The 26,386-nt window shown below is 43.3% G+C and overlaps 1 protein-coding gene across 2 annotated transcripts in view; it reads right to left on the bottom strand.

Moving 5' to 3' along the window:
• Window positions 1-24,060, bottom strand: part of PATL2 (PAT1 homolog 2) — a 53,711-nt gene extending 29,651 nt beyond the window's left edge. The window contains exons 1-10 of one of the 2 annotated variants that reach the window (XM_077293926.1): window positions 23,977-24,060; window positions 8,883-8,948; window positions 8,062-8,164; window positions 7,088-7,359; window positions 3,151-3,222; window positions 2,999-3,070; window positions 2,536-2,703; window positions 1,778-1,864; window positions 1,486-1,655; window positions 887-958 (exon numbers count right to left, since the gene is read on the bottom strand). In XM_077293926.1, coding sequence (XP_077150041.1) covers window positions 887-958; window positions 1,486-1,655; window positions 1,778-1,864; window positions 2,536-2,703; window positions 2,999-3,070; window positions 3,151-3,222; window positions 7,088-7,359; window positions 8,062-8,164; window positions 8,883-8,906 — 1,040 coding nt within the window. In that variant the 5' untranslated portion in view covers window positions 8,907-8,948; window positions 23,977-24,060. Of the gene's footprint in view, window positions 1-886; window positions 959-1,485; window positions 1,656-1,777; window positions 1,865-2,535; window positions 2,704-2,998; window positions 3,071-3,150; window positions 3,223-7,087; window positions 7,360-8,061; window positions 8,165-8,882; window positions 8,949-23,678 lie in introns of both variants that reach the window. The other variant, XM_077293927.1, reaches the window with a different exon arrangement.
• Between the last annotated feature and the right edge of the window lie 2,326 nt (window positions 24,061-26,386).

Below are 26,386 nucleotides of genomic sequence, written 5' to 3'. Positions count from 1 at the left end.
CTGTGTCCAAGTGTCCAGAACAGACACGGACTGAGCCAAAAAAAAAAAAATAAATTAAAAGGGCCAACAGTAATTTTAGAGGCAGCTCCAGGAAGAGCTGGGCAAGACAGGCAAATGGAGTTGCGCCTCTGGAGACAATTAGACGTCTGTTTTTTCATGGATAGGATTTGTATCAGTTATAGTCTACGGGTTTGTTGACAAGCCTTTATTGTTGTAGACCAAGTGGTCCGCACAAAAAAAAATAAAATAATCGGAAATTATCCATAAGCTGTCAGTTTTTCCACTGACTGATATAAGAAGCTTAAGAAACCATTTTTTTCCCCATGCAAAGAAAAAGACTGATGACATACCGATGATGAAAACGAACAACTGATGATAATCTTCTAAAACCGTTTTTTGCATACAAGAAATCACTATCTGAATGGACGCTAGAAAGACAGATTGGTGGAAAGAGCCATACAGACAAGCTTGACTCCAGTTTTCACCAAATACAACATCTTCAAGATGTTTGTATGTTCTCATGTTTGCGTGGATTTTTTATGGTTTCCTCCCACTCTCCAAAGACATACTGATAGGGAATTTAGATTGTGAGCCCTAATGGGGACAGCTGTTCGGTCTGTGGAGCACTGTCTAGTTAAATGGCGCTGTATAAGCAGTTAAAAAATAAAAAAAAAAATGCATAAATCTTTCAGGAGGACAAGACCCTTTATAATTTTATTGTGACGCTCTGACCATAAGAGGTTGCACACATTGAACGAGGTAATGCCTTAGTGAGTTTCAGAGTTTGTGTGCACACTCTTGTGGACAAAATGTAGACGATGTCCTGGTAGAAATCTCCGAAAACATTTGTTGTTTTTTGGACTATAAAGTCGAAGTTCAGCATTACCTCTGTGGACGTTGTCTCTGGCTAAGGATGCGGCGGTGTTGAGGATGGAGCTGCGTTACATGTCCTGGGACTCTGCAAAGTAAACAGAATACACATGCTTAGAGGGATTGTTCGAAGTCTGCCATGCGATAGCTGGGAATGTAACTGCTGGACCTGGCTCCTCAAACATTTAAGTGCAACTTCCCAACTACTTGTTTTCTCTCTATCGCCACCCTCACCATTTCTTTGATTGGACAGCTCTGGCTTCATAGAGCCCGAGATGGAAAACAAGGAGGTGGGAAGGTGCGCTTAAATATTTAGACACATCCTTGGTGCACAAAGTGCCTATACTTTGTTTTAACAGTCATATGCCAACAGCCTTTTTAAATTCAGTTTCAATGTCTGTTAGCAATAGGTTTCTCCTAGTCAACTTACAAGCAGGAGGCAAGGAAGTCAGGCTGAAGTGAGATGTACTTGAGATTTTGCACACCGGTCAACTTCTTACAATATTAGCTACAGAAAACTGACTAATATCACTCATATATAATGTTATAGTAGCCATTACCATTAAAAAAAAAAAATCAGAAATACAAACAAACAGTCTTTAAACCTATACTTACTTAAACCTCTGCAGAGTGTTAGCCATTGGGCTAAAGAAAGGCGAGATACTAGGACTGGGAGACATAGGACCAAAGTGCATCCTGACCATCTTTGGGGTCATTGGTCTTACAGGGGTGCTGATGTTAGGGGACATAGGCCTGAAGGGAGTCGGGGACATGAAACCTGGAGACTAAAAAAAAACAAAAAAAACACATTATACATTAACAAAAATGCATGAGGGCACTATGGCCAAACAGGGAATGGTCAACAAGATTATTTATGTGAAATAGTGGAAAAAAAAATACAAGTTACCTGATTTGTAGTAAAATGTGGTGGAGGTCTCCTTGGCGGTGTAAATGGGAAAGAAGGACGCATCGTGCGAGGCATCAGTGGAGATTGCTTAATAAAAGAAAAGCTTTATGTTAAGTCCTTAATACATAAGTCACTGTGTACTTAAGTCACTGAGTGACAGCGGTGCTAGAATTCTATTACAATTTAAAAAAATAAATAACTGTGCCCCAAGTAACTATAGTTTCAAAAATTGACAAAATCAGATGTTAGTCGACTCTCCCTGGATCTGGCACTACACCACTGTTCCAATCTGTTTTAAAAGTCATGTCGACCGCTCTCATCACCGCTGCAGATTATTATTATTAATTTATTTATATTTAATTCTACATGTCTGCAGTTTGGGGTCCACCAAGTGAAAACCCTCTTTAAAAGGCAGGGCTAGACAGATGCATTTTCTTTGATAAATATTACAGGATATGATTGCAGAGGACCGTGTGGACACCGAGCTATACATAATTTCCAATGGAAAGTGGCAGAATAGCTACTGGCACATGGAAATTTCACATGTCACCAACATCCACTCCATTAACCAGAAGTGTGTGTGGTGCATGGCTATGGGTCCAGTATTCTTTGAAGAACATGTAAACCATTACCAGCATCTCCTGTAATGGGTAGATCAATCATCCGTCCATTATCCAGTACAAACCAAACAAAGGAAACCATTCTGTTTTTTTGTGATCTGCCTTGTCTAATTGAGAAGTATCCTTATGGTGGTTTACCTGCCTAATGAAGCGCTGTCTATACGGTTTAGGGGACATTATACCCATTTCCGGACCTTTGAGTCTTTGTGCACACATATATCCTCTTTGCATGGGAGAACCTAAGAATTCCAGGTTGGTGGGTGGGATGTAGGGAGCTTTATCCATAACTCGCAAAATGGCTTTATCCTATAAAGGAAAGGTTAAAGATGTTAGACAATCGTTAAAGGGTTATTCCTACCTTGCTTTGGAATATCCTAGTGGTGAGACATCTTTCTTAAAACAGAGCCGTGCACCTATACAAATTGTGAGGTGGCCACAAATGTGTAGCCCTCTTTATTTGTACGAGTATTTCAAGAATTGCTGAGCACAAGTGCAGAAAGTTTTTGAACAATCATACAAGTGAACAGACATGTGTGACCACTTCTCCATTCTCGATGGGCTCCAAAAATCAATGAACATAGGTCAATATCCCATGACATACCTCCAGTATCTGGCCAGCTATTGCAGCTGTTCCTTTCGGAGAGCCTACCCACAGTCCCGAGTCCATGCCACTCTGCAAAGAGAACAAAGTCTCAGCTGAGGAGGCCTATGGAAGAGAATCTACGTGGAGTGGGGTCTGTGTATGGGACTTACCACATTGTAACTTGAATCAAAGTCCCCCCAGCTGGTTCCAATCCCACTGTCAACAACAGCACTGTCAACACTCTGCAAAATAAGATAGTTAGGCCAGGTATTTTTGCTTTTACACAAATAAAATTACAGATTGCAAAGAAAGTGGTAAAGTTGCAATCTCACTTGATTATGTAGCCTCTTACAATGTAGACAGGGCCAGGTTTTAGATGGTGGCAGACAGGGCATTTGAACAATGACCGTACAGTAAAATAGGGCTCAATCAGAACACAGTAATACAATTAAATAGGATATCTAATGAAATTATACACAAAGTTCTTTATGTTTACAGTTGACACAAGTCTTTTCTTGTCCTAAAGCTCCAACCCAACGGATACTCACTACTGGGCCCGTCATTGTAGTCTTTCCTCTAGACGGCTCAAATCATCACTGAGACGCTAACGGGGGTCAACATTACTACCCGCCAGGTCGCAAGTCCAAGATAGGCAAGTTACTTGGTATACGGTATGCTAGTCACACTGGCCAGCTTTGTTACCTGAAGCACGACCTCGATTCCCACTCTACCATGTGTCTGTGCTGTAAGTAATGACACAAACATCCTTCCGATGTGGCTGGATTTTCTTCTCCGCTCTGGCTCTTCTCACTCGGATTAGGTCTTCTTTCTGGCCTTTGCTTGGCACAGATCTGGTCTCAACTCTACACTCCCATCTGGCCTCATAACAGCTATAAGTCAGCTCACTGTGCCGAACAACAGTCCTGCTACATGACTGGATTTTACCTACTCCCCTTCCATATTACTCACCCAAGGATCGCATCACAAGCCTCGATGCAATCCTCAGGCATACGGCAGTCTAACTGAATAACTGATCCCGGCAGAGAGGTTGGACAGGATAATGGGTGGGGGAAGGGATGAATATTCATTTGGTATTAACATATGCTTGACTAGCCATCGCAACTACATTCAGAGGCAACTTAGGAAAAAAAAAAAAACTAATTACCGGTAGCACCAATTCCCATTTCCAGGAGTCCATCATGGCAGCATGACAGGAGGTAGTCCTTCTCGTCCTCTAGGGACAGGAAGCAAAAGAGGTTAAAAGCCAGGTTACGAAGAGATCTATGAGTGGGGTACCCCATCACAGAGTTAGTTAACTGAACACTTTCGAGATCAGTTCTTTCTGAAGACCAAACTGTCCTCATGGCTGAGAAAAACTGCTACTTTGTTTTTGCAGCCCTTTAGGTGCACCGCAGAAATTGAAAGCATTGTCTTGTCTGCTCATTGATCTATTCATCCCACTAGAGCTTTCAGAAACTGACCGTTCGGACTTCACCCTATGTCCTAGAAAAGGAGACGGTTGTGATGTTGCCCAAAAAGATCTTCACATGGTGACCTCTGAAAGCATTCTGGCACTTCTGGAGTTTTTCCCCATACTGCTTGTAATAAGATGATCTCCTGCGCTCCCCTGAGGACTATGTACCCTGAAGGTATTGACACTACTTCTGCTCCCCAGCCTATTTGGCTTGCATCGGTGGTAACCTTAACTAATAGGGATAGGATCTATGGTACTCCTTCCTGGGGCTTCATTGGGGACGTCCACCATGCCAGGGAAGATTTTAGGTCTGCAGATATGTTTATTTTTTTGTCTAGCCCTGACAGATGTCTGTTCCAGGCTGACAATTTCTCTTTGAAGGTCTCTGGAGTGGGCTTGACTTTTCTGTGCACAGGAACGTCATAGCATACCTGATCGAGACTATTTTTCTCTGGAAGGATTGAATTCTGCTCCTGATCCCTTTCCTTTTTGTAGTGGGAAGAGAGAACATGATAACTTGATACCTCCCCAAAGTCTTTGAGGAAGAAGGGGATTGAGGGTTGGTTTAGCGTTATTGTGGAGGGAGAAGGGGGTTAATCAATTTTGTAACCCTCCCCTTTGGTCCACAGAATCCACTGATTATTTTGTGATGGCCTGCCAATCTACCAGAAATAATTGAAGCCTTACTCCAACTTCTCTGGCGTCATGTCTCCCTGGTGGGCCTGAAGAAAACTGAGTGGTTCTACCCTTGCCCCCTTTGGCGGTAACTCCCCCTTCCAGTTTTACCCATTCCCCATAAATCCTGTGTCTGGGATGGATGGTATCTGCAAAATGAATGATATTAGAGTGACGTCTTTAGCCAGATGGCAAATCTTGCGGAGTTAAGTTGTTACTCCTGGCCACAAACCTCACACATTCCGTTGTAGCGTCTGCTATGAATGGTGTCTGTTTTTAACATGGGATAAGATTCTAGAATGACTTCTCTGGGAGTGTTGGACTTTAACTGGGATGTTATCTATCCAAAAGGCACATGGACCTCGCTACAGAGGCGGCGGCTATGTTGGTCCTAATAGCAGCTACTGGCTGCCAGCTTCTTCTAAGTAACCCCTCTGCCTTTCTATCCATGGCATTACAAACTGCATGACAAAGCCTCAAATGATATTGATGTTTTGCCGCTCTAACCATGGGAATGTCAATCTTTGGGAACTCTTCCCAAACCTTAACTTCCTCCAGGTCAAAACGGCAGTCATGCCTTAAAATTTCTGGGGATGTCAAGTCTTTTTCTGTGTCTTCCCATTCCTCCATGATTATTGCTTTAAAATGTTTGTTGACTGGGAACACTTTCTCTATGTTCAGTCCTCCGAACATTCTGTCTTGTACAGATTGTGCCACCCTAGTATCCTTGATTTTCATGGTACTCCTTTCTGCTCTCAAACTGTTCGTGTTATCAGACGAGAAGAATTACTTCTTTCCCTTTGAGGGATATCTTCTGCTCCCTCTAGGTCCTGCTTGGAGTAGTAAGAAAATGCTTCCTCCATCTATCTTATGACAGGACATACAAGTGTCCCGACCAGAAGCGCTGGAACTCATGCCATGCGCGTCACCGGAGGCTCAGCTGCAGCTCGGTGCTGAGAGCCCTCCAGAGGGAAGCTGCGGAGTTAGGAGCAACATCCCCTCTACTGACCTGGCTGAGGGACCCCTACCCAGCAAGACATCAGCCCAGAGCATCTAAACAAGGGAAGTGACAAGATTGATTCCTCTAAGCTTCCAGGTAATCTTTGCGCCAATGTGCACTTCACTCTTGCGTCTGTCCTGATAAAGACAGGAAAAACACTGAGGGCGAGTTGGAGGGGGGCAGGGAATTTTTACCTCCTGTGTTTCCTATACCTAGAGGATGAAAAGGGCTGCCTTGTGTCATGTGGGACATCCTGGGAAATTTAAAAAAAAAAAAAAAAAAAGTACCCAACCTGAAAAGGCTGCCCAAGCTCCATTTAAGGATACTATTTGTAGGCTACACTGAAGTGACTTGACAGATTAACTTCAAAAAGGGGTATTCCCATCTCCAAGATCCTTTCCAGATATGTAGTAAGCGTAATATTTGCAAATGCCTCCAATTAGAAATGTAGTATAGTGCTCCTGAACTATAGTTAACTCTTCTGCAGTGGGATAAGATCTTGGACATTAGAATACCCCAGAAATGAAGAAGTGTTACGTTCGTGCCACACAGGCTAACGCTTATGGTGGGATAATAGAGGCCACTTATCAGTTATTTGAATATATGACAATTTTTATTAAGGGCACCATTTGATTGGAGTGCAACAACAAGAAGGCAGTAATATACAGTATTTAATATGAGGAAACTTTTGCAAAAGTGGAGACAACCAAAAAAAATAAAAAAAAAAAAAAAAAAAAAGTGTGCTACTTTGTTGACCAGCAAGGTTGCCAACCTGACTTTCTAGACAGCTTATCAAAACTATCACTTGTCCGGTAGTATACATGGTATGCGAAAGTCAGGCCACCAGGAAATATTGCATTTTTTATAAGCTTAATTCAATAGGCTTAGATTTTATTTTTTTTCTTAATTACGAGCTAGGGTCTATTGTAGGTAGTCTCACACTTTCCTTGAACATTACCTCCAAAGTTGGCTGCCCATGAATAGCCTTCATCACTGCTGGATCTCCCAAGTCAGTGTTTTTTGAGTAGTCAACATGACCCTCCATTTCCTCAGATAGGGTGACGACTTTCATGGAGTCCACCACAGCGTTCACATCTTGAGTGTCCTCTACATCCGCTATCTCCACAGGTGGCATTTCCTTTCCGTTTTTATCTTCTACATCTTCAATTATTTCAGGTTGTTGGCCTGAAGGATTCTCTTCCTTAGGAGTTTCCTCTTCAGATTCATGATCTTTGAAAAATAGAAAAATATAATAGAAACTTAAAACGAAAATTAAAGATTCATTACACAAGTGGTCAACAAATTGAAAGTGTATAATACTTAAACAATTGCAAAGAGTGATGTTTCACCAATCTGAAGCGTGCCGTAAGCTGCGCCTAGTTTATTAAAAGGCACTATTTATGGTCCAGTTTGACAATAAAGTTTGTATAGGGGGCAATTCAGAAAAAGAAGGGTTACTCATGTTGGAATTCCACATGTCCAATCTTTCTCAGAAGATCAGCTGCAGCAAAAGCTGCCTGCCAGCTGCTTACTCCCTTTTTCTTTTTAGAGATGCACGGTGGACAATAAGGGTTGTTGGCCAAACTTACAGTATGTTTCGCCAACAGTCATCTAGGGTGCAATGTCAACTTGTAGGTTAGTAACAGTCCCATAGACTGGCCAGTTCAACAATGCCATCATCAGAATGAAGGACAAGTTTGGCCAGCCAGGGTGATGGAACTATAACGGACACCAGTCATGCTTCTTGATGCCCTTGAATTTTTAAATATGTCCAAAACCTATTAAACCATATTGACAACTGTATGAACCATGCAGTGAAAAAAAGAAATCTAGGTATCCACTCATTGCAAACAAAGCAGATGCAAAGTTCTGCACCAGTGATATTTCATTTACAGGTTCCCACATTATTCTGCTTTACAGGCAAAGTCCTACCTAATCCAAAAGTCACCTCGTTGTACAAGTCTATGTCTTCATCTTCTTCAACCATTTCTTCCAGCAAGGAATCTTCTTCTGCCAGATAAAAATCCTCTGGCAGCTACAAAGAGGAGAGACTTATTGTGGATAAGGTAAGGTTCTACGATAACTAAGATTAATTTAATCACCAGTGTCACGATCATCCACCAGCCAGTAGTTGAGGAGGACCTTCTACTGCCATCAACATGAAGTCATAGGCGCCCCTCCAGTGTTGGCTCAGAGTTGTAACCTGGTTTCTCCACTTAATACTGAATCTATAGCAGGACCCAAACCTACATTAATGGAGTTGTGGTATTGGGCCACCTCAAGCACCATGGACTTTGCACACCGATCGGTAAGCCCCCAGCCTAGAATCTTAGGTGGAACCATTATGATTCCACCCAAGATCAGTTACCATCAAGATGAAACATGATTCATGCGAGAAGATCAGATCCCAATTTTTGGAGCTCAATATGAAGATATGGCTTAGGCTTAAAGGAAATGTGGCACCTTTGGGGCATTATTTTATCTTACACGCTATGATTTGCCCGCTTATCATTAATCACATCGTTTATGCCCACTTAGAATGTTAAATCATTGTTTTTTGGCAAAATTGTGACAACAGTGTAAACTTTATGAGAAGGGAGAAACTAGTGATCCCACTCAAGTGCATGCGAGCGCCCCTCCGAGTTCCTACATTGTTATTTTCTGCTCACTAAAAACCACACAGAATCCTTTTTAGTGTTTAGTAGAAATACTCCCATTTGGACCACAATAATTTTGTCATAGAAATCACTTACAATCTGTTCCGAGTTGAGATCCATGTTAACAAGCGTCAGTACAACATTAACAGTTTAAGTTATAACCTGTTAGGGGAGGAAAAAAAAAAAATGAAGTAAAGTTGCTGGTCTTTGTACAAATACTATTTACAAATTTGATCCAAGTATAATAAAAATGTTAGTAAATGTATAAACTTCCATAACACCGGTAGGCTGATATACAATTGCTCACTTATTTTAATTTTCCTGGGGAACACTTATAACTACAGGAAATGTCATCATCAATGCAATCACAATAGTTTTGTCTAGAAAGGCAAGTATAGAATTAAATGTCCACCAACTAGTAACCTTGAGGCTGCACACATTACTTTCCACCCTGTCGGATAAAATACTGGAGATATCAAAGAGTGTTTAGGCAAGAAGAGGCCGCTTACAGCGCTGTTCACCATGTCTTTCTGAATGACAATACATAAAATACGAGTCTGCAGAGGAGGCTTTACAGCACATGCTCACATACACCTGTCCTGACGTCACTTACAGGGGTGGTGCTGGTCTTTGATTTTCCTGCATGCCAGGTATTCTTACCATGTGCATTGACAGTGCACTCTTGCCAGCTCATCACTTCTGATCAGAGTCAGAGCGAGAGCACTGTTAGGCTGCGGTCACAATAGCAGTATTTGGTCAGTACTTTACATCTGTATTTGTAAGGCAAAACCAGGAGTGAAACAATAAGGCTGCGTGTCCACGTTCAGGATGGCCGGCGGCATCGCTGGAGCGGCGAAGCCGCTTGGCGCTAAGCCCCGCCCCCTTCTGGGACGCGATGATGCCGGATGTGTTAACTGTACACATCCGGGATCATCGCCCCCCTCCCATAGGGCCCTGTGTTATGCCTTGCGGGGACGCTGCGTCCCCGCAAGGTGTACGGACATGCTGCGATCTGAAAAGACGCGCAGCATGTCCGGAGTCGCAGGCCCGCCGCGTGCGTGTTTCCACGCATAGTGGACACGAGATTTCAAATAATCCCCTCCACTATGCTGGAACATCTGGACGCTGCGTGTTTGACGCTGCAGCGTCAAACACGCAGCGTTTACTGACCGTGGACACTCACCCTTAGAGGAAAAGTATAATAGAAACATCTGCACCACTTCTGCATTTATCACCCACTCCTGGTTTTGGCTTACAAATACTGATGTAAAATACTGACCAAATACTGCTAATGTGACAGCAGCGTCACTGTGCATATCGCACAGGATAAAAATCTACAAAGCACATCGGAATTAACAACAGATGTACGCTGAGAGCAGAGACTAGACAAGCCCCTGAAAACAGACATATCAGGAATGTATCAGTGGAAGGGCAGAAACTGGTGCAGTTACTGCAGCCTCTGCCCCCTGATGGCTCGCTTGAGTTTCCCAGCATGCACAAACAATGCAACAGCAAGGAGGAAGTTTTAGAAACTAACCTACAAAAAAAACCAACACAAAAAAAAAAAAAAATAAGCAGTAATCTAACAATAGAGACTTTTTACTTTTACACTGTGTGCAGAATTATTAGGCAAGTTGTATTTTGATCACATGATCCTTTTTATACATGTTGTCCTTCTCCAAGCTGTTCAGGCTTGAGAGCCAACTACCAATTAAGTAAATCAGGTTATGTGCATCTCTAATGAGGAGGGGTGTTGTCTAATGACATCAAAACCCTATATAAGGTGTGCGTAACTAGGCAACTTCCAGTCCTAAGTCAAAATGGGTCAGAAGAGAGATGACGGGCTCTGAAAAGTCCAAAATTGTGAGATGTCTTGCAGAGGGATGCAGCAGTCTTGAAATTGCCAAACCTTTGAAGCGTGATCACCGAACAATCAAGCGTTTCATGGCAAATAGCCAACAGGGTCACAAGAAGCGTGTTGGGCAAAAAAGGCGCAAAATAACTGTCCATGATTTGAGGAAAATGAAGCGTGAAGCTGCCAAGATGACATTTGCCACCAGTTGTGCCATATTTCAGAGCTGCAACGTTACTGGAGTAACAAAAAGCAGAAGGTGTGTGATACTCAGGGACATGGCCAAGGTAAGGAAGGCTGAAAAACGACAACCTCTGAACAAGAAACATAAGATAGTATGTCAAGACTGGGCCAAGAAATATCTTAAGACTGACTTTTCAAAGGTTTTATGGACTGGTGAAATGAGAGTGACTCTTGATGGGCCAGATGGATGGTCCAGAGGCTGGATCAGTAACGGGCAGAGAGCTCCACTCCGACTCCAGCAAGGTGGAGGTGGGGTACTGGTATGGGCTGGGATCAAAGATGAACTTGTGGGACCTTTTCGGGTTGAGGATGGAGTGAAGCTCAACTCCCAGACCTACTGCCAGTTTCTGGAAGACAACTTCTTCAAGCAGTGGTACAGGAAGAAGTCAGTATCGTTCAAGAAAAACATGCTCCATCACATGCCTCCAGCTACTCCACAGCGTGGCTGGCCAGTAAAGGTCTCAAAGAAGAAAAAAAATAATGACATGGCCCCCTTGTTCACCTGATTTGAACCCCATAGAGAACCTGTGGTCCCTCATAAAATGTGAGATCTACAGGGAGGGAAAACAGTCCACCTCTCGGAACAGTGTCTGGGAGGCTGTGGTGGCTGCTGCACGCAACGTTGGTCGTAAACAGATCAAGCAACTGACAATCTATGGATGGAGGCTGCTGAGTCATCGTAAAGAAAGGTGGCTATATTGGTCACTAGTTTTTTGGGGTTTTGTTTTTGCATGTCAGAAATGTTTATTTCTAAATTGTGTGCAGTTATATTGGTTTACCTGGTGAAAATAAACAAGTGAGATGGGAATATATTTGGTTTTTATTAAGTTGCCTAATAATTCTGCACAGTAATAGTTACCTGCACAAACAGATATCCTCCTAAGATAGACAAATCTAGAAAAAAAAAAACCCACTCCAACTTCCAAAAATATTAAGCTTTGATATTTATGAGTCTTTTGGGTTGATTGAGAACATAGTTGTTGATCAATAATAAAAAACAATCCTCTAAAATACAACTTGCCTAATAATTCTGCACACAGTGTAGTATTTTAGAAAAAAAGATTAAATTACTACATTAAAATAAATTTTAGTTTTAGACCAGCCCTTTAAGGATTTTTAGCGATTTTGAGTTTTTTCTGCTGTTTTCCATGGGAAAAAAAGCACTAAAAAAGCTTACGTATTCATCCCATCATTTAATGCATTCCGCATTTTTTTGTGCACAAGCTGCGTTTTTTTCTGCATTGGAAACGCATTCCGGAAAGAAACGCAATATATATTACATACCCACAAGTATAGGATAGGACCCTATAATAGCCCCCTTTCCCTTGCGTGGTTTGTACAGTATTAAACCACAATTAATCAGAGACTTCTTACAGGAAAATTGGTTGCTATGGGCAACAAAGACCATTTTATCAGCAGTGTGAAGCCCTCCCTAAACATATTTACATCATTGATGCGCGCTTGTGCTGAGCCCGCATCTTTCCCCACACTTGATTGATTTAGTCAGCCATCAAGTGCTTCCAACAGCCATGTGTGGATCAGAGATCCAGCCGTGGCTGTTAACCAGTTAAATGCCGCTGTGAATCACGGACGGCGCCATTTATCACTTGCTGGCCACGCGCCATTGATCCTGCCCATCGGCAGCCCTGTCAAGTGATTACCGGGCACCAATAAGTTGTCATGACACCTGGTGGTCTGCACACCGCACTTAGATGCACCACAAGAAAAATGTAAACATACAAAGCATAATTGAACAACCCTCTCTAATGGACTGATAGTTCTGCCATTAAAGCCCTGACACCTGTTACATGAACATATTTTGACACCCTATATATAACACGGGGGCATTTGAGCAGATCAAAGAATATTTAAGTGTATAGGCTCTAGAGCAAGATGAGGGAATTAAGAGGCTGAGTAATTCTTTACAAATATTAGCAAGAGAGTAGCCCAAGAATAGCACGATTTAGCTAAGCAGGTAATGGTAAACCATACATGAATGCTAAAGGGTTAACAATGATGTAGCGACCGAGATAGACCTGGGTCCCATCCCAATATAAACCACAACCCAAAAATCTAAGGGTATGTTTCCACGTTCAGGAAACGCTGCGTTTTTGACGCTGCGTTTTTCCGCAGCGTCAAAAACGCAGCGTCCAGATGTTACAGCATAGTGGATGGGATTTCATGAAATCCAGACTCCACTATGCGTTAAAAAACGCATGCGTTTTTGCCGCGAAAACGCATGCGTGGTGCGTTTTTTCTAAACGCAGCATGTTGCTACTATGAGCAAAACACGCAGGTACACCGCAGGTGACCTGCCAGTGACCTCAGGTGCAGTTTTGGTCAGGATTTTACCTGCATAAAATCCTGACCAAAGCCTGAAGCAAACCTGACCGTGGAAACATACCCTAACAAAGACACCCAGTCAAGTGCAAGTCAGTGCCGGCTTGCTGTGGGCTCCACCTAGTGGTCGGTGCTTATAGCAAGTGAGTAAATCTGCTATATAGAGGCGATCTGAACATCGCCTCTATGTAGCAGAGCCAATCGGGTTGTGACAGCTTCTAGTCTCCTATGGAGACTATTGAAGCATGCCAAAGGTGTAAAAAAAAAAAAATTAAAGTTTAAACCACCCCCTTTCACCCCATTCAAAATAAATCAGTAAAATAAAAATCAAACACATTTGTTATAGCCATGTTTAGAATCACACGATCAAAAAAGAAAAAAAAAAAAAATAGCCGGATTACTTACGGTAATGCTCTTTTAATGAGTCCATGACAGCACCCACTGGAGAGATAGGGATCCGCCCCAAGGAACAGGAAACCTACAGAGACATAAAAGGGGGCGGTCCCCCTCTCCTCCTCAGTTTAATTTCAGAGTACCCGGAGGACCGCCAGTGTTAGTCAATCATCACAATGTATCATCAGAATATAAACTTCATAGAAGTAATTACATTGGCTTTTATTAGGGAGGGATGTGACTGGGTGCTGTCATGGACTCATTAAAAGAGCATTACCGTAAGTAATCCGGCTATTTACCCTTCGCCATGACAGCACCCACTGGAGAGATTTCCAGAGACCAACACCGTGCTGAGGATAGTCCTGCCAAAGTGTAGGTCAGAGTCGGAAGACAGGTCGAGCCTGTAGTGATTATAGAAAGTGGAAGGAGCCAACCAAGTTGCAGCCTTACATATATCTTCGATTGGCACGTTCCCTTTTTCGGCCCAGGAAGAAGCCATGGCTCTGGTGGAATGTGCTTTGATGCCCTCCGGAGGTTCTTCATTTTTCATGGAATAGGCCAACCGGATAGCGTCTCTTATCCACCTGGATAATGTTGCTCTTGTGACTCCATATCCTTTCTTTTTGCCCTGGAAGGATATGAACAGAGCCCTACTCTGCCTCCAACTACTAGTTTTCTCAATATATTGCAAAACTACTCTCCTGACGTCTAGAGTATGGAATTTTTGTTCTTCAGGAGTAGAGGGGTCTTTAAAGAAAGTAGGAAGATATATCTCCTGTGACCTGTGGAACTTCCCTGCTACCTTAGGAAGGTATAGGGGGTCCGGTTTTAAGATTAGTCTGTCATGAAATGTGAGAAGGTAAGGTTGATCTATCGACAAGGCCTGAATGTCGCTGACTCTTCTAGCCGATGTTAAGGCTACTAAGAAGGCTGTTTTTAACGACAAGTGTTTTAAAGATGCTGTGTCTATAGGCTCAAACGGAGATTCTGTTAGAGAGTCTAAGACTAGGTTTAGATCCCACGGAGCTACTCTAGGTATGTGGATAGGAGTAACTCGTTCACAGGCCGTGATGAAGCGGGATACCCATTTATTACCAGCAATATTATGGCCATAGAGGGCACCCAGAGCGGACACCTGGACCTTTAGTGTGTTAACTGACAGACCTAACTCTTTCCCTTTCTGCAGAAATTCTAGTACAGATTTTATTGGGACTTCAGAGGGGTTTGAACTAGTATGGAACTGAAGAAACTTCTTCCATACTTTGGTGTAAATTTTTGTTGTAGATGGTTTCCTGCTAAGCAGGAGTGTATCAATTAGGCCCTTTGAAAACCCCCTGGAATTTAATATCTGCCTTTCAAATTCCAGGCCGTCAGGTGGAGGCTGTCCACCTGAGGGTGGAAGAAAGGTCCCTGGGAGAGAAGGTTTGGGATTGAGGGAAGGACCCAAGGATCCGTCACCGACATCGACCGCAGGCACGAGAACCATGGTCTCTTGGGCCAGAATGGCGCTATTAGTATTATCCTGGCCTGCTCTTCCCTGATTTTCCGTATTACTTGTGGAAGCAGAATTATCGGAGGGAAAGCATACGCCAGCTTGAATTGCCATGGTGTTTGAAGAGCATCTAGAATGTCCGGGTGATCTGCACGGGACCGAGATGCGAATTTGTGGACTTGTTTGTTTTGTTTTGTAGCGAACAGGTCTATTTGGGGTTTGCCCCATAACAATGTTATCTTGTGGAAAATGTAAGGATTGAGACACCATTCTCCTTGATGAAGAGTGTGTCGACTTAGGAAGTCCGCTTGTTGATTGTCCTCTCCTTTGATGTGGACTGCCGAGAGGGACAACAGATGCTTTTCGGCCAGGATTAAGGTACTGTTTGCGGAAGACATTAGAGCGTCTGATCTTGTGCCGCCTTGTTTGTTTAAATACGCCACTGTCGTAGTGTTGTCTGAACAGATTCGGACGTGGCTTCCTCGTAGCTGTGGGAGAAATTGACGCAGTGCATAGTTTACCGCATTTAATTCTTTTAGGTTTGATGAATATAAATCTTCATTCTTATCCCAGGTTCCCTGGCAGAATCTATCTCCCATGTGTGCGCCCCACCCGTGGGGACTAGCGTCCGTAGTTATCGTGTGGGATGGTGATATTACCCAAGGGACACCCCCCGCTAGGTTGTCTTTATTTAGCCACCATTCTAAGGAGGATAAGACTTTCTCGGATAAAGTTATTTTCGATTCAAGGTGCCCCAGAAATTTTCTCTGTTCCCGAAGTATCTGATGTTGTAATGTTCGGGTATGAAGTTGTGCCCACTGAACGGCTGGAGTACAGGAGGAGAGGGATCCTAGCAAGGACATTCCTGCTCTCAGGGACATTTGAGGTTTGTGAATGGCCGCCACAACTTTACCCTCTATAAGAGATATTTTTTCTTGGGGAAGTAGACATTTTTGCTTTATGGAATCTAGACTAAATCCCAAAAATGTCTGAAGGGAAAGTGGGGTGAGTCTGGATTTTTTATAGTGGACGATCCAGCCCAGGCTTTCTAAGGACGAGACAGTGTCAGCTAATCGTTCCGCACACTGAAGGGATGAATTTCCTACAACTAAAAAATCATCTAAGTAGGGAATGATTAATGTGTCTCTCTGGCGAAGGTAGGCCATTACTTCTAACATTACCTTCGTGAAGATCCTGGGTGCCGTGGAGAGACCGAAGGGCATGGCTGTATACTGGAAATGATGAATCTCCCCCTCAAGAGTTACTGCCACTCTTAAGTATTTTTGATACCTACTATGGATAGGGAGATGGTAGTAGGCATCTTTTAAATCAATGCCGCCCATTCTACAATTTGGGAAAAGGAGCTTAATGGCCGATCTAATAGACTCCATTTTAAACGTATAATTTTTAATAAACGTATTGAGTTTTTTAAGATTTATAATTGTTCGAAATGAACCATCGGGTTTAGGGATTAAAAATAACGGAGAGTAGAACCCTCTACCCTCTTGTCCCTTTGGCACCCTAACTAAAACATTTTTAACTATAAGACTTCTAATTTCTAGCTCAAGGGCCTTCTGTTGCACTGGTGAGGAAAGGGCTGTTAAAATAAAGGAATCATGGGGAATTTGGAGGAATTCTATTTTCATTCCTTCCTTAATAATATTTAGCACCCAGGAACTTGACGTGATTTTTCGCCATTGGGGAAAGAAAAATTTTAACCTGCCCCCTACTGGGGTGTCTGGTGTTTCAGAATTTGTTGTCTCTACGGAAGGGGGGGCCTTTGAACATAGTGCCACCCTGTTTTCCCTCTCTTGTGGCCCATCGTGACGATCTTTCATTTTGTGTTCTTTTCCCGAACGGCCTCTTCCTAAAGGTCTTCCTATAGAAAGGAATTGAGGGGTCAGGGAAGGCTTTTTTCCTCTCTTTTGCTTTTTTGAGGATCTCGTCTAATGCTTTCCCAAACAAAAACTCACCCTCACACGGAATAGCGCAGATCTTAACCTTTGACTGCGTATCCCCCTTCCAGCTCTTCATCCATAACGCACGTCTGGCATTATTAATTAGACCGGCTGACCTTGCTGCAAGGTGAAGAGAGTCAGCTGAAGCATCGGCCATGAATGCTGCTGCACCTCTAATTAGTGGTATCGCATCCCGCAATTTTTGTCTGGAGACCCCCTGTTCGATTTGTTGATCCAGCTGATCAATCCACACAAGCATGGATCTAGCTGTGCACGTGCTGGCAATTGATGGCTTAAATATGCCCGTGGAAGCCTCCCATTATCGTTTCAGTGACGATTCTGCCTTCCGATCTAGAGGATCAGAAAGTAGGCCCGCATCCTCGACTGGTAGGGCTGACTGTTTTGAGGTGGAGGCGACTGCAGCGTCCACCTTAGGGATTTTAGTCCATGAAATTAACTCCTCATCATTAAAGGGGTACTTCCTTTTGGAGGCTGACGGGAGAAAACCTCTCTGGTCCTGTTTCTCCCACTCCCTCTTTATCAGAGCCTTAACCGCCGGAATTACTGGGAATGCTCTTCTCTTCCTCTCCGCCAACCCTGCAAACATGATGTCTTGTGCAGTTTGGTCGTCTTTTGTATCCTCACAACCTATAGTATTCCTGATGGACTTTACTAGGTTGTCCACCCCATCAAGAGGAAAACAAGCTCGACCCTCAATGTCGGAATGTGTTGAGGAAGAGGATGACGCCTGCGAGGAGTCTGAGTGGATAACGCCTTCCTCCTCGGACTCAGAGCTGGATATAGCCTTTTCTTTCCCGGATTTTTTAGGGGGGGTACTGGCTTGTGAGATGGCCTGTAACTCCTCTCTAATTATGGCCCGTATATCTGTGACCGACATAGATGGACTCTGCATTGTTTCCGCCATACACTGATTGCAGAGTTTTTTGGGGTGGGAATCTGGGAGAGGCTCGTCACATAACGCACATTGCTTGTGCTTAGATTTCTGTCTCTTTTTGGCCTGGGAGAAGAAGACATTTGTGGAAAAGGGTGTCAGCTTTATAGGCAGAGGGGAAATCACACTCACCCAGTGAAGCTGTACGGTACCGAAATAGGAGGCTGCGACTTTCTGGATCTTGAATCCTTGGTCTCACTCCTGTGGCTGGCATCTGAGGACCTTCTGCTGGCTGGCTCACCTGCTGGGTCCACAGTCTTGCCTGGGGACGACATGTTGCATCGCCTGTGCGTTTGCAACTTCCCCCTTTTTATAGGCCAAGATCCGGTCTCAATCAATTTTTTTTTTTTTTTTTTTTTTCTTCAGCGGTGTACTGCGCATGCGCGAAACCGCGCTTTCCCTCACCGCTGTGTGGGTGACCCGGAAGTGCTCACCGGCCCCGGGGCAGTATGGGGATGTTTTCCCCCCCACCACGCACGCGCGGCCGCCATCTTTGTCCGGCCTGCGCTATGGAGCGGTGTGCCGGCTGCCGCTGCAGCTGTGCCTCAGAACTCGGACCTCATACCTGGCGGTCCGCGTTTGGAGCTCCTTTTAGGGCCGCACATCTGCCGCAATGCCTGTGGAATCGAGCAGCCTCCCGGACCATGCGTTCCATATGCCGGCCAGACGAGGGGGGAGCCGTCTAGCGGAATCTCCCCCGACGCTGCTTCTGGACTGCATCCCCTGCCGTTCTCGCGGACACCGCACAGGCGGATGCGTGTAGCCCAGGTATGCCTGTAGTTCGAAGAATCCAGAGATCCTGTCCCCTGGGAACAGGAAACCTAAACTGAGGAGGAGAGGGGGACCGCCCCCTTTTATGTCTCTGTAGGTTTCCTGTTCCTTGGGGCGGATCCCTATCTCTCCAGTGGGTGCTGTCATGGCGAAGGGTAAAAAAAGGATTAACCTGATTGCTAAACGGCGTAATGAGAAAAAAAAATTCAAACCGCCAAAATCACTTTTTTGGTAGTCGCTACACTGCATTAAAATGCAATAGCGGGCGATCAAAAGATTCTATCTGCACCAAAATGTTCTCATTAAAAACGTCAGCTCGGCACGCAAAAGATAAGCCCTCAACCAACCCAAATTCACGAAAAATGGAGACGCTATGGGTATCAGAAAATGGCGCACTTTAAAAAAAACAAAAAAAAAAAAAAAAAACACAGGAATTTTTTTTTCAACACTTAGATTAAGAAAAAAAAACAAAAACCTAGACATGTTTGGTGTCTATAAACTCGTAATGACCTGGAAAATCATAATGGCAGGTCAGTTTTAGTATTAAGTGAACCTAGCAAAAAGGCCAAACAAAAAACAAGTGTGTGATCACTTATTTGCAATTTCACCGCAAACCGTTCCCCCCCCCCCCCGTTTTCTAGTACACGACAAGGTAAAAACAATGGTGGCGTTCAAAAGTACAACTCATCCCACACAATATAAGCCCTCACAAGGCCATATTGACAGGAAAAAAAAAAAAAAAAAAAAGTTACGTTCTCTGGAAGAAGGGGAGCAAAAAAACCCGCAAAACTGAAAAAAGCTCTGGGGGGTTTAGAAGTTGAAAAGTCAAAAATGTAATATTTAGGCAGTGTTCACATGCAGTTTAAATGCTGCGTTCTTTTCCCCTTATTTGATGCAGATATGAATCGCTTTGATTATGAGATTAAGAATACAACAGCTTTTTTTCTGAAGCCTAAAGAAAAAAAAAATGCACCAAAACCACAGAGTTCAGCATTATCTTTAGACCACAGAAGGCGGATATTTCATGAAGTCGCATCCACTTTGCTTGGACATTTAGGCAGTGTTCACAAGTAGCATAAATGCTGCGTATTTTCTGCACAGAAATTCTGCCATGTTTAACAGTCCAAGCAAAGTAGATATCACTACGTGAAAACTGTGCCCCCTTTGGTCTAAACATGCGGCTGAACTATGCCGTTTTAGTGCATTTTTGTCTCTTTTCTTTTATGTGGAGCATAAAAAAAACATAATAAACTGCAGTTACTCTGAAGTGCAGTATCAAAACTTACATACTTTTACAAACACATTAAAAACACAGCTTCACATTTGCACCGGAAAGGCATCAAATCAGGAGGAAAAGTAAAAAAAAAAAAAAAAAAAAAAAAAGCAAAGATGCAAAAACCTGAGAAGGTTGGTAGTGTTCTTTGTTACAGACACCAGAGCCCGGATGTCATATAGTGAAGGTACATAACGAAGAGAGTTCTCACGGCTCCAATTGGGAATGAAGGAACAAAAAAATAAGTCCACAGGTCCCAACTAGAGATGAGCAGGATGCACATATGATGTTGCGCCAACCCTGGCCAGTCAAAATCTGCACAGGAAGGTAAGAAATTTTCAGTCTCCGTCCAGCCACGAGGTACCGCTGACCAGAATCCTGTGAACTGACCCACTCATCTCTAGGAACAGCTACCCCAGACACAGCGGACAGTCCTAGCTTTGGCAAATGGGCGTGGTTTGGGGCGTTACCAAAATTTGATGATTTCTGGTCAAGAGTTGTGAGGCATGTATGAGTTCTCAAACAAGTGTATGGGAACTAGGCCACTCAGTAATCCGACATGCCGTGCTACCGCTAGTCCCATGGTCACTGAATAGATAGTAGTGACCACTGATCCCTTTAAATCCCACTAAAAAAGGGTTCTAGTGATCAGGAGCGGCCCAGTAGTATAGCACCCCATGTATGTTTATCACCTATGCTATGGGTCAATTCCATATAATTAACCTGCACCAAACTATGCATATAACAGCCACAAGGCAACAAAGGAGCGCATGCATGCTATGGATGCATGCATCATGGCCAACACCTGCACCCAGCAAGCCTGGGTATGTGCTGGGGCCCACGAATCAAAGAAGCCGTGTCCTCCCGACAGTGCCAGCTGTGTTAGGGCATGTGCACACATAGCATTTCTTGTCATGGGAAGGGGGGGGGAGGGGGGGGAGGGGGGGTGAAAAAAAAAAACAAACAAAAACAAACAACAGCATTTTACAGCATCAGTAAAGCAAATGACATTTCTGAAATCTCAAGTAATGTTTTTTTTTTTCTCCCCTGCAGATTTCCCCTCATATCTGCAGCCTGTCAGTTCTTTCATCCATTTAAATGTGTTTATAAAAAACAAAAAAACCAACATGCGTTACATGAATGTTTCCAGCCAACAGAAGCACTTTCTGCGGCCCAAATATAACCAGAATACAAGTCCAGCTGCTGTGATCGGAGAGGGCTCGGTAGTTTTACAGTATAATGTACAAACAATCACAGGTTCACATTATCTAAGAGGGGAAAATCCCACCATCCTGTTTGGCATTATTGTGGTCTTCCAGCAGTTATCTGGGTATAGGGACATTGCTCCAGGGAACTAGTCCGAGTTGGGAAAACAATTATCCCCTAAAATGGGGCTATTAGCATTTGTCTCATACTGGGTTGTCTTACTCTAGAGCAGTGCTCCCCAACTCCAGTCCTCAAGAGCCACCAACAGGTCATGTTTTCAGGATTTCCTCAGTATTGCACAGGTGATTGAATGCCTGCCCGTGCAGGTGATGCAATTATCACCTGGGCAATACTAAGGAAATCCTGAAAACATGACCTGTTGGTGGCTCTTGAGGACCGGAGTTGGGGGGAACACGGATCTAGAACGCCACGTTAGACTATAGCTTGAACCCAATGGACTTATCCCTATCTACAACATTAAAGAATATGAAGCCATGTACCGGTTAGCTCAACAACAGTGGATCGGTGGGGTCCGACAACAGGCACCACCTCCGATCAGCTGTTTTCCTTGTTTTTGCTCTGGCAGCAGCCGGATATAAACACTGCTAAGCACAATACAAAGCGTAGTATCTACTGCCGTGTACTACAGAACAGACTACAGGCAAAATAGGAGCAGTGCCGCAATACTTAGCAGTGGCAGCTACACTTCAAAAAGGAGCTGTGGTGGTCAGCAAGACTTATTATCCAGGGAAAAACATGCTCATCAGTGGTAGCACCTGGTGTCAACCACTCATCAACACCATATCCCCTTCACAACAGATGACTTGTGTTTACGTCATCGGCCGTGTCCCTGCCTTTGATGTGGGCTGCACGCTGAGTACCCATCTTTTCTCACACTTGATGAGCGATTTAATCAGACATCAAGTGCATTTAAGGGTATGTTTCCACGTTCAGTTTTGCTTCAGGCTTTGGTCAGGATTTTATGCAGGTAAAATCCTGACCAAAACTGCACCTGAGGTCACTGGCAGGTCACCTGCGGTGTACCTGCGTGTTTAGCTCATAGTAGCAACTTGCTGCGTTTAGAAAAAAACGCACCACGCATGCGTTTTCACGGCAAAAACGCATGCATTTTTTCACGCATAGTGGAGTCTGGATTTCATGAAATCCCATCCACTATGCTGTAACATCTGGACGCTGCGTTTTTGACGCTGCGGAAAAACGCAGCGTCAAAAACGCAGCGTTTCCTGAACGTGGAAACATACCCTAAGAACCGCAAGTAGATCTGCGATCTCACCCGAGGCGATCACTGACAGCAATATTTAACAAGCGGAAGAACGTCACAATTCACACCCATCAGTGCCCCGGGTATGTGATTGCGGATAAGCTGTTATGTCAGACAGGGATCTGATGACGACCTATGTACCTGTCAGCACGGGCCTTCTGTGAACACCACCCATGGCCAGCATTTAAAGGAGATAATGATCTCTGCTATACATACTAGGGCTGAAGCTCTGCTATGTTAACAATAATAAAAAAATAAAAAAAAAAAAGTCAGATTCCCCCCCCCCCCCATAAATAAAGGAATTTATTCAGTACACTATGTGGTTGAATGAAGTGTGTGTGTGTGTGTGTGTGTGTGTGTGTGTGTGTGTGTGTGTGTGTGTGTGTGTGTGTGTGTGTGTGTGTGTGTGTGTGTGTGTGTGTGTGTGTGTGTGTGTGTGTGTGTGTGTGTGTGTGTGTGTGTGTGTGTGTTTTTCATCACTGCATGCAGAAATATCCAATCAAAATAAAAAGTTAAATAGTCTGTTAGGTAAACAGCGTAAGAAAAAAAAAGTTACTGAAAAGAGCTGATTAAAACATTATGTACCCCAAAATTGTATAAAAGCCATCAGACCAAGCCGCAAAAATCATGCCATCACCCAGAAAACAAAACAATGGAAACGCTATGGTTCTAGTAAAATAGCAACAAATGCAAAAACTTTCATACAAATTTGGTTTTTTTCTCCACCACCAATAACTTATACACGTTTGATATCCGCATACTCATACTGACCTGGGGAACAGTATTCACATGTCATTTACCATATAGTGAACAAAAAAAAAAACTCTTGGAAAGAGAAAAAAATATATAAAATCATCCAGGGGTGACAGGGTTAACTGTCCAAATATATTATGTGCATCCCATTCAGTAAAGTCCAATATACTCAAATTATCTTTTTTTTTGCTCACTTTGCCTGCCTTATTGGCCCCAAGCCCCCCACATCAAAAATGTTATAGGATAGTTTTTTTGGGGGGGGTTGTAAATCACCTATATCACATGCCCACAACATGCTGCTGCCACCACCAGGTTTCACTGTGAGGATGGTGTTCTTGGGGTGATAAGCTGTGTTTGGCACCAGACATAACATTTACCTTAATGTCTAAAGTTTTCAGTTGGGATTATAGAATAATCCTGGAGCCACAGCATGCACCTGCAGGCCACACTACACCTCCGATTTCACATGCGGCACCTAGTCCACATGCCATCGCCTCCTCTACATCGGAGGTATTCTCCCCTAGTATTCCTACATTTATAGATTATGTAGAAGGATTATGTAGGAACACAAACTAATCTAGCTATGACACACTATACCGCCACATATAAATCACAAAGCCAAGAGTGCAGCACATCAGATTAGGATTATATGCTTGGTAACTAGATCTCACCTACCACTCCAAACTATCCTCAGACAAGGCCGCTCACCCTCAGCAAACACACCCATTCACTAAATATTGCACTCAAAGGGTGTCAGCTGTGCGGGACTGGTATCAGGCCATTTATGAAGCACATTTAAAGGGCCAGCTGACTAATAGGAACAGTCATTCCTGCAACACATAGAAGTTATCCAGACTCCCTGTACTCCAACAACAACTGTGATATTTGGAGTGATTGATACAAGGGTTTTATGATCCAGGATGGAGTCCTATAGAGACCCCTTGTGACTATAGAAACATGTGCAAAGCTTCGGCCTTTAGGAGGCGCTGTTGTAGGGATTTACATTAGTAGGCCCAGTGCGATGATGACTATGATCCCAGCAGATTGGAGGCGGTTCTCAGGGCCCCCGGAACGACTGCCATGAAATACTAATGAGGCTAGTGGACCAGGGTTGGGAATCCATTCGCTCATCCCCAAATTTAAGGGCTCATCCTCACGTCCGTGATCTTCTCGTACCCAAGTTTCATCAGAGTTTGAACATTTTCATCCAATTTTTCTCTGATAAGAAAAAAAAAAGTTCTCCACCATCTCCTATCCATCAGTCTATGAAAAACGGGCAGGTGCCGTGTGATTTATTTATTTATTTTTTCACGAACCCATTGACTTTTGTTGCGCAGTTTGATCCTATCTGATCAACATCGACATGTCTGCGCAATTTTGCACGGTTATGTGAACAGCGCCGTACACTATCTGTGAAAAACCTGCATAGCACTCATACGCAAAAAACTGATGTGTGAATGAGCCTATAGGCTGTAAATTCAGGTCAGGGGAGCCATGTGCAGTTATTATTATTATTATTATTTATTGTTATAGCGCCATTTATTCCATGGCGCTTTACAAGTGAGGAGGGGTATACATAATAAAAACAAGTACAATAATCTTGAACAATACAAGTCATAACTGGTACAGGAGGAGTGAGGACCCTGCCCGCGAAGGATCACAATCTACAAGGGATGGGTGAGAATACAGTAGGTGAGGATAGAGCTGATCGTGCAGCGGTTGGTTGATCGGTGGTTACTGCAGGTTGTAGGCTTGTCGGAAGAGGTGGGTCTTCAGGTTCTTTTTGAAGGTTTCGATGGTGGGCGAGAGTCTGATGTGTTGTGGTAGAGGGTTCCAGAGTAGGCATTGCATTGCTGTCCGTATATAGTATACATGTTTCTGACGAGCTCCACACTTTTTATAAAAAAAAAAAATTTTATGTGTTTTTTTGCAAGAGATTTTTTTTCTAGTAAAAACGTGGGCAGACATTTTTCCTGATCATTTTTAAAATTTGATAAAAAATTTAAATAAAAAAAAAAAAAAGTAATAAAGAAGACACCAAACGGCTATATGCACATGGAGTACTTTTTTGCACTTTTTTTTTCAAAGCAGAAACTGAACAGAAACTCCATGGATTTAGGGAACTTAGCGCTATACAAAAATAAAGATTATTATTATTATTATTTTGAGGAGGATTTCTTGATTTTCCACTCAATTTCAGCTCCTAAATCTACTAAAAAAAAAAACAACTGGGAGCAGGCAGCATTTTGCCAAGTAATGACACTGAACCCATACAAAAAAATTGAAAAATATAGATTTGCATAAGAAGAGATTCTCATACTTCATCTTAGGCCGGCGTCACACATAATGTATAAAAATACGATCCATTTTTTACGGCAGAGATACGCAGAAATGTTCCTGAACAGTGATCTGTATGTCATCCCTATGCAATGCGAGGGTGCCAATTTTTTTCAAAAAAGGTATCCCTGTGTCTCCTTATGGTATCCGTATGAAAATCTCACCGGCTTGCAAAATGGACATATAATGGATCCATGGCCTCAAATATTGTTTAAAACATATATATAGTCAGTGAGACACATATATATATTTCTTAATATTTCATAGAGAGATAGGTAGCAGAATAACCGCTAATTCAATTGTCGGCATCTGTAAAATCATTACCGAACCCGACAGGATATGAGACACGGTTTACATACAGTAAACCATTGCATATCAGTTATATTTTTATATATCCCTCCCTAATAATGTTAGTAGTAAGGGTGTGTAAAATTTTGGAGCTGTAGGTGTTAAATTAAAGGATTCGTTCACGAAAAAAACTGGCGTGGGCTCCCGCGCAATTTTCTCCACCAGAGTGGGAAAGCCAGTGACTGTGGGCAGATATTAATAGCTTAGAAAGGGACCATGGTTATTGCCCCCCCCCCCCCCCGGCTTCAAACATCTGCCCCCAGCCACCCCAGAAAAGGCACATCTGTAAGATGCACCAATTCTGGCACTTAGCCTCTCTCTTCCCATTGCCCCGTAGCATTGGCATATGGGGTAATAAGGGGTTAATGTCACCTTGCTATTGTAAGGTGACATTAAACCT

This window comes from Ranitomeya variabilis, chromosome 3 (assembly GCF_051348905.1).
Source record: "Ranitomeya variabilis isolate aRanVar5 chromosome 3, aRanVar5.hap1, whole genome shotgun sequence".
NCBI lineage: Eukaryota > Metazoa > Chordata > Amphibia > Anura > Dendrobatidae > Ranitomeya > Ranitomeya variabilis.
Note: the sequence above shows the minus strand (reverse complement) of the source record. Positions and strands in the feature narration are given on the sequence as shown.